This window comes from Astatotilapia calliptera, chromosome 2 (assembly GCF_900246225.1).
Source record: "Astatotilapia calliptera chromosome 2, fAstCal1.2, whole genome shotgun sequence".
Lineage (NCBI taxonomy): Eukaryota > Metazoa > Chordata > Actinopteri > Cichliformes > Cichlidae > Astatotilapia > Astatotilapia calliptera.
This window is the reverse complement of record NC_039303.1, coordinates 13,032,232-13,040,921: the sequence shown is the minus strand read 5'-3', so window position 1 is coordinate 13,040,921 and position 8,690 is coordinate 13,032,232. Positions and strand designations below refer to the sequence as shown.

General features: G+C 40.9%; 1 protein-coding gene across 1 annotated transcript; it reads left to right on the top strand.

The window, feature by feature from the left end:
- The first annotated feature begins 3,523 nt into the window (after positions 1–3,523).
- Positions 3,524–6,526, top strand: LOC113032254 (zinc finger BED domain-containing protein 1-like). The gene is made up of 3 exons (XM_026185054.1): positions 3,524–5,161; positions 5,338–5,590; positions 5,778–6,526. Exons 1-3 carry the CDS (start codon positions 4,044–4,046, stop codon positions 6,192–6,194), a joined length of 1,788 nt encoding a protein of 595 aa, XP_026040839.1. The 5' UTR covers positions 3,524–4,043; the 3' UTR covers positions 6,195–6,526.
- Positions 6,527–8,690: the final 2,164 nt, after the last annotated feature.

The window sequence follows — 8,690 nt, the reverse complement described above, 5'->3', positions numbered from 1 at the left end:
ACAAATGGAATTTTCTTTTTAGCAGTTTTAGAATACATAAAGAATAAGCTACGGTCAGCAACAACACTGACTGAATTCAGCTGGAGACCTAAATCCACATAAATTAGTGAATACTGGAGTAGCAGCACAGGTCGACTAATACCCTGTACTCAAAGAAAACTGCAGTTCACAACGTTATTGTGTGACTTATTTGTAAGTAGTTCTTCACGCTGTACTACCTCACCTTAATCCACACATGCCAAATCCCATTTTCTGGAGAGCTTTTGAAGTCTCTGACTCTATCCTCTTTGACTAACTGTCTAACTACAGTGTGTTGGCATCACTGCTGGAGTGGTCCCCTGGTTTCAGTCATATCTTGCTGATTGGACACATTATATCACCTTAAGAGACGCATGTTCCTCTTCTGCCCCAATATAGCAAGATGTGCTGTGCTGGGACCCTTGCTTGGTCAAATCATCCACCACCATTGGCTGAGCATCCACTGCTATGCTGATGATGAACGATTATATCTTCATATCTTCACATTAAATTTTGCACTCCCTTGTCAAATGCCTGGAAAGCATCAAAATTTGTAAACCAACTTTGTCAATATGAAGAACATTCAAACTGAACTCTTGATTGTGGCTCCTATTGTCATTGATTCCAAAAGTAGCCATTCCTCTCCTTAACGTGACTTGATGCTTCATCGTACCATATCTGGAAGTCTGCCACCTGGGTGTCGTTTAGGATTCCACACTCTCATTTACATCAAATCCATCTCTAAATCTGCATAATTTCTGCTGCCCCAAGGCTATATCCAGGCCTTTGCTCTCAGACTCAGTAGCTGAAACCCTCATTTGTGTATTCATAATCTCCTGCCTGGACTCCACCGATGGTGTTCTATTTGTTCTACCTTCAACGATCGCCCATAAAAAAAAAAAAAACACGAGCAAACAGCAGTAGCAGGCGTCCTGACTGGATTCTACGTTAGCATAGATCCCTCCAGAGTTTTGTGCACACGGTTTAGGTAAAAATGAAAAAGGTTGAGGTTTTACATTTAGTTCAGTATTACCTGTTGCCTGTGTCTTTGTCTTTTGGGAAAATACTTTACACAACTAATGGCTCAAAGAGGATTCCTTTTTTTTTTTTTTTTTTTTTACTGTGCTGCAATTGTTTACTGGATTATTTGTGCCATTAATTAGTGTCAACTAATTTTTATTCAATCTCCGCACAGGATATGCTTGTGAAGATGGAATATGGGGGAGAGCAGAAGTGCGTTGAAGTTCCACAAAGGGATGAATGAAGGACATGCATATTGTATTGAAGAAATAAGTGATGAGAATGCTGTTATTTGCATTTACCAGCTCACCTATGTCAAACCTTTTGATAAACAAAATTCTAATGAAAGTGAGAACATGTATACTGTTACATCTTTCAGAAAATGTTTTGAAATTGTGGTGCACAGTTCAGAATAAATGTTTTTAAAAAACCATTGCGTCTTTTTAGTAAATGTTTATTTCCAAGAGAAATTTCTAGAAGTTCAGAACAGTAAAATTCCCACTTTTTAGAATGAATTAGAAGATAACTCTTACGTAGTTAAACTAAAATACTCTTTGAGAGTTAATATATAAACTCTCAACTCCAGACAGATTTGGTGTTTAACACTAAATCAGAGTTTTAACGTACCAACTCTCCAAAAAGAGTTAAATTCTCTGGTGTGGACCCATATAGACACTTTAATAGTGTTGAAATCAAATCCGACAGTGTTAATTTGGACATGCTGGATTTGCTGTGTATGTTCAGAATGGTCAGGTCCCATATTTCCTTTACATTCCTTCATGCCCTTGCTCCATCAGATCTCCCCTTTCGCTACACTGCATCTCTGACTCATGTTCCTCAGTTAAAGGCCCAATTTTCATCCCTCACAACAGAAGAACATGTCCCCCTCTGAGATTTGCAATGCCCCATCTCTGGACATTTTCAAAAAAAAAAGCAGATGAAAGATGTCATCTACTGACTGAAGATTTTTGCCTTTGAGTCTTTTTTTGTGTGTATAAATCAAGCTTTTGTTCTTTGAAACTTGCTCTAAATCTAAGTTATTAAACTTATTGTTTTTATTGTTTATTGTTCTTTGTCTCCCATTGCTTCATGTCCACTGGTTACATGAAGTGGCAAGCTCCTGGGATTGGCTGATAATTCTAACAACTGACTGATGGTTGAATGATTTGGCTGATATGGAGATGAGATGAGAAGGAATGAGATGCGCCTTATGAGGACTGAAAACGAAAATATTGTTTGTGCATTCCTTGGGTTTTACAGACTGGTGTCTTACAGACACTCGGACGGTCTAACCTCATTCCTGTGTGACACGGTTGTGAGTGCATGCCATTTTCTTTACAGCATTGCCTCGTGTCTAGAGGTGAATGAGCATGACATAGTAAAGCTCCGAGTGTAACAGAGAAGGTGTGTGGATCAACACATAGATGACAAAACTTCATTTCCAATAACAGCAAAAGCAGTGCCCTGTGCCACTTTCACACTCTGACAGTGCACTCTCCACCACATGGATGCATTTTACAGATGCTCTGTACATGACAAAATGTGCATCTTTGACCTCCAGCTGAGCTGAAGTAAATCAGCAAAGTCTCCAAACTTCTGTGAAGCCTTCTTCACTGCTATGTAAAAACTCATGATTCATGACTGGGTGGCAGGGCCTGATGAAAGCCTTCACCCAGAATTTATCAACCATGAATAAACAGAACAGCGTAAACATCACACCATTGTTTTGATAGTATTTGCCTGCTATCAAATAATTGAACTGAATTGTATTTTCCTTCTATCTATATGATATTCACATATTAATTAAGATTACTGTGGACTTTGGTTTAGCAGTGAAATGTGCTACCACTGAAAAATATTGAAAACGGGAAGTAAAGGACAAAAATGTCAAAAATCTGATCTTCTGGATCAGGAGAAGCCTAACAGTTGATGCATACGTCTTTGCCAGAAGAAGCAGATCTTCCACCAGGACTGCCCTGGAGGCCTTTTGCTAAACACATGTGAGTTCTGGTGACCTGGACACAGAGTTGCACACTGAACCTTTCAGTTCACAGTATGCTGGGCTGCAAAGCTTAAAATGTACCAAATACAAAGCTAATTGTCATGCAGGGATGGTGAGAAAAATTCATCAGTGGAAGAAAATGTGCCAAATGGAGGATTTGACCTACATCAGCTGGTGACTGGGAACTTTTCAGTGAGCTCTGTGGCTGCCAGTCGCCGCAGGTGGAGCTGAGCTGGAGATCTGACATTAATTAGGAGGAAGAAGACAGTTTTCCTGAATCTGTCACGCCTGCTCATCAGCTGTATGACTCCCAATCTGTCCAAATTTCTCTGTAGCTCTCCAGGAAATATCTACCTGTCCACCTGTCTGTATAGAAAATCAGTCTATCCACAGTGCAGCTTCTTGCTCTGGACTGTGAGTTTTGATTAATGGTTGAGCCGTGAGTCAGATTGCAGTAATTGCAGACTGACTTTCAGTGCTTTTTTTTTTTGTGCCAGATTTCCTTTCCATTACTCGCCGACATACCTCCAGCTCAAGTGTGAGCACTCTACAATGTCTTCCGAGTTAGTGTCAAATTGGGTGCCAACCAAGGCTAACAGTCTTTAGACTTTTTCAGCAGATCTGAGTCATAACGCCCGCGGAGAAAACCAGAGGATGGGAGAGTTTGCTGGTGTTTATTTGGAGAGTGGCTTAGCCGAACTGCAAGCTGGCGATTTGATCATCCCTGCTGTCCACTCCTAACTCGGCCCTGTCTAATACTATAACTAGGGGTGTCAAATTATCGCGTTAATTGCGATTAATTAATTACAATGCTATTTAGCGCGTTATGTTTTTTAATCTCGTTAATCTAATTTTTAATCTCTTGACGTCATTGATTTTGTATGAGAGTTGCTATGTTATAAAATCCGTTTTTATGTGCTGGGCTCCTTGTGCTTGACTTGTTGGGGGTGGAGTCACGTCGTGAGGTCAAGGTGAGAAGTGGTGATTAGCTTACAGTGTGGATATGGAGGCGCATCTGAGAGTTGTTGGCCCAATGAACGGGAAATTTGTATTTCATAAACGCCCCGACGGCACCATTGACAAAGGTAAAGTGGTCTGCCTAGAGTGTAAGAAGGAGTTTGCTTACCACCGAAGCAGCTCAAGTTTGGCCTATCACCTCAACGCAAAGCACCCAGCCGCGAGTGCAGCAACAGCTAGCAGTGAAGACGTTAGCAATATAGCAAGCCAGAGCAAAGCTTTTCGCCAAACAAAACTAGAGAATACCCCTCGTATGAGCAAGTCTGCGACCGACAGGCTGACTAATGTTATTGCCAAGTGGATAGCGATGAACTGTAGGCCGATAAATATAGTAGAGGACGAAGGATTGACAGAGGTGTTGCAAATTGCGTCCAATGACCCGTCATACAAGCCGCCGTGCAGGACTACAGTAACGACCAAAATCAGCAAAATGTACGACGGCGAAAAGAAAAACAAACTTGAGATTTTGGCGGAGGATTCTCCCAACTGTGTTGCTATAACCGGAGATCACTGGACCTCAGCTGGCAACCACAGCTATTTTGGGGTGACTGGACACTTTATTGATAGTGAGTGGAACCTCAACTCATTTGCACTGACCGTCATGAGAACAGAAACCAGGCACTTTGCTGATAAATGCGCCGAACAGTTCCTCAAGGTAGCAAATGACTGGGGTATTGAAAACAAGATATCCACCATTGGCACAGACAGCGCAGCAAACATGCTGGCTGCTATGAGAGCACTTCCATATGAGCACATCGCCTGCAATGCTCACATTCTCCAGAGGACCATCACGGTATGTCTCGATAGCAGTGGTTTTGTCGGTGTACTGGCAAAGTGCCGCAAGATTGTTGGTCATTTTAAACAAAGCCCTGCGAGTACCACAGAACTTAACCAACAACAAGTAGCACTCGGAAAGAAGAGCGATCAACTTATACAGGATGTACCCACCAGGTGGAACTCGACTCTCGCAATGGTCTCACGCCTCCTATGTAACCGAGAGGCTGTCCAGGCTACGTTGGACCAACAGAACCACAGGTTGGTCTTGCCAACCGAAGCTGAGTGGGCGAAACTGCAGAGGCTGGAGCTCCTGCTTGAACCATGCAAGTAAGTTCAAATAAACACCTTCCCATTTTAATTATATAAACTACTGTTACATGTGTAAAATCAAAATTAATGAACATAACAAGGAACTTTTAAGGACAATTAAATTGGAAATCAGTTACACTTTGATTTAAATGAATCCAGCTAGGTTTATTTAGCAAACCTCTCCACCTCTGCAGGTATGTGACAGAGCTGCTGGGTGGTGAGGCCTACGTCTCTTGCTCTGTAGTGCTGCCTGCTTTTCGCCATCTGTACCGTGTCATGGACATTACTGATGATGATCCTGCCTACGTGGTGAAGTTCAAGAATGCCTTCCAGAAGGATCTGGCAGCACGACGAGCTAATGGCAACGAGATATGGTTCGAGGTGGCCACAGCATTGGATCCACGGTTTAAGGATTTGAAATGTCTTCCAAGAGAAAAGAGGGAACAGGTAGGACAATAAGGTTAAGCTGGACTAATGAGTCCAATTCATTATCAAATCAAACTTTTATTTATTATATGGAACACAAAGTTCTTTACAAGATTAAATAAAATAAAAAAAAAAAGCACTTAGTTTTAATCACATTCATTCATTCATTCATTCATTCATTTATTCATTCATTCATTCATTCATTCAGGTGTGGACCATTCTGGAGAATATGCTCCAGGCAGCAGAGCCCAGAAGAGCAGATAGTCTCCAGCCCTCCACAGAGGATGATGGACCAGCTCAGAAGAAGAGGAGGAGCGAACTCCTTCTGGGGTCTGACTCTGACTCAGAAGATGGAATTGAGTCTGGAAAGCTGCAGCGCTACAGAGCAGAACCCAGCATCAGTATTGATGACTGTCCCCTGCAGTGGTGGTATGCTCACTCAGGAGTCTATGAAAAGCTGTCAGTCCTAGCACAAAAGTACCTGGCCTCCCCAGCTACCTCTGTACCCTGTGAGAGACTCTTTAGCCTTGCAGGCCACATAGTGCAAAAGAAAAGGGCAGCCTTGCTTCCAGAAAATGTTACCAGGCTGGTGTGTCTTAGCGACTGGCTGAGGAAGAAGAAATGAGACACATGTGGTCAGCATAGCTGCTGTGTCATTTGTAGCCTACTAGAATAGATTGCTTGATGTTCAGCACTTTTTTTTGTGATGGAAGAATACTTTGATGTGCTAACTTGCAGCACTGCAATGTCAGTTTTATTTTTCATTATCTGAAGCAGAGGAATTTCAGTGCTGTATTGCTCAGAAAAGAGCAACTCTGATGTGCTAACTTGCAGCACTTAATTTATTTGATTTTATTTGTATTTATTTTTCCACTTATTTTACAAAAGAATACAACAGTATGTAAATGGTTGCATCTGTTTAACGTTTGTTAAACAATAAATGACTTTATAAAGTCACTTTCTTTGTTATATCAGTCTTTTGGTCTGCCACAATAAGTTGAGGGCTTTCCTCAGCTATTTTTAGGTGAGATTAAAAAAGAGATTAATTAGATCAATTAATTAAAAATCATAATTAATTAATCTCTATTTTTTTTTAATCTCTTGACAGCACTAACTATAACCACAGCCGTAACCTGGTTTCACCTTTTTCACCTTACTCAAATGCTAACACCGCCTTAAAAAAATCAGCTGAACTAAATTCCCTTTAATTAAATTAAAAGCAACAACATTTGAACACGAAAGTCACAATCTGAAGAGGCGAGGTTGGAGGCCAAATAAACAGGCTTCTTCTTTGTGTTCCCTGATTCACTCCTGGACAGTATTCATCGTACAAATAATAGTGTGGTCCAGTACTGCCCACCTTTGAAATTAAAATTAGGCCAAGGTGGAAACGCTGGAAACTGCTGTTCTTCTACTGACCACATGAAGCTTAGTTTAACACAGTGGTCCTGTTAAAATTAGCGAATGACAGAGCACACGTACAGCACCAGGACTCTCACCTCACAGTATTCACCACCGAGGCTCCTACGATCCTTATGTGTGTAGCTGAAGGATGATTCATTAAGCTCAGTTTGGATATTAAAAATTTTCTACTTAATATTTGGGGAAAACAAAGATTTTATAAAAGAAAACTGTCATGTTTTTATTTATTTTCCATCCTCCAAAAGTGAAACCAGCAGAAACGATGTTATAATTCTATCCAGCACCTGCACATCATCTTCCAGTAATCTGTATCCATATTATCTGACACAGGAGGCGAATCCACCCCAAATCCTTCAGTGTCACAGAACTGATTTAATTTTTCTTTACTGTGGTAATCTCATTTTTGTTTAGCTGAGTGAGACTGTTAATAGCAAAGCTGTTTTGTTGAATGTGCAAACCTGTTATTTGTGGTGTCTCAAAACATAAGAACTGCTTTGTAAAGATGAATATTTCAAATGTTTTGAATGTTTAACTGAAGCTCACTGAACCGAAACCCAGACAGTTTAGAACCGGAGGAGCCGTTTCTATGACAAATGTGCAAACTCCATATTTAAAATGTGTATTGCTTTTCATTTTTACTGGTTTAACCTTCGGTGTTATTCTTGAAGTCTCTGGATTGATTTTGGCAAAGTAACTAAGTACTCCGCTCACTAACACATCTGCAGCCACAGTGAGAGGGGAAATTTTCTTTCATAATTATACAAGCAGGCAGTAAATGATAAAAACTGTAGAAATATTGCCTTGAATCAAGGGCGTAGATTTGGCATGGACGGAAGGGACTTGTCCCCACCAAAATCCAGCGATTATTGAATTGTCCCCACCAATAATTTGATCTCTTCGAGTAAAGAAAAACAAACCCGATAGTAAGAAAAAAATGATCTGTCAGCATCTCATTCAGCGAGCGGTGCAGAAAGAGTTAAATTAGTTCTCTACTGGAGTCCTACGTCATGTGACAAATATGGCCAATGTGATTGGCTGTGCCTTTCAGGGAGCTCTGTTTAGTTTCAGCAGCGGCAGAACCTGGATATAAGAAAGTATTTTTCAAAGAAACCTGTAAGTCACTTAAAGTCAAGTTCACTCATATAATGTGTCCGTCATAATAACATTACAGGCTATGCTAGGCCATACATGCCCACACTCCCGATTTTTCCGGGGAATCCCGAATTTCAGTGCCCCTCCCGAAAATCTCCCGGGGCGACCATTCTCCCCAATTTCTCCCGATTTTCCACCCGGACAACAAAACTGAAAACCACATCCCAGACTGGCCCAGCCAGTTTCCAACAATGGCTACTATTACTGCAGCTACCTAATTTTAATATTACTCTTATTTCTCTTTCTGGGTCGCAAAATAAATTTTTAACACATCTTCAGGCGAGAATGTAGCTGTGTAAACGTCAAATAACTTAAACATGTTATTGAGTGGCCTTTTTCTGTGTTTTATTTGTTGGTGAGTAAATCGTTTTGGCTGAGATTAAAGTTATTAGATTAAATTAGATTAAATAAAACTTTATTAATCCCTCGGGAGGATTCCTCCGGGTTCTCACACAGCTGAATAAACTGCTGTGTGAAAACAGCAGTTTATTCGACCATCTACGCCTCGTCCGGTTATATTTTAGACAGCAAGGAGCAGATGGCAGGT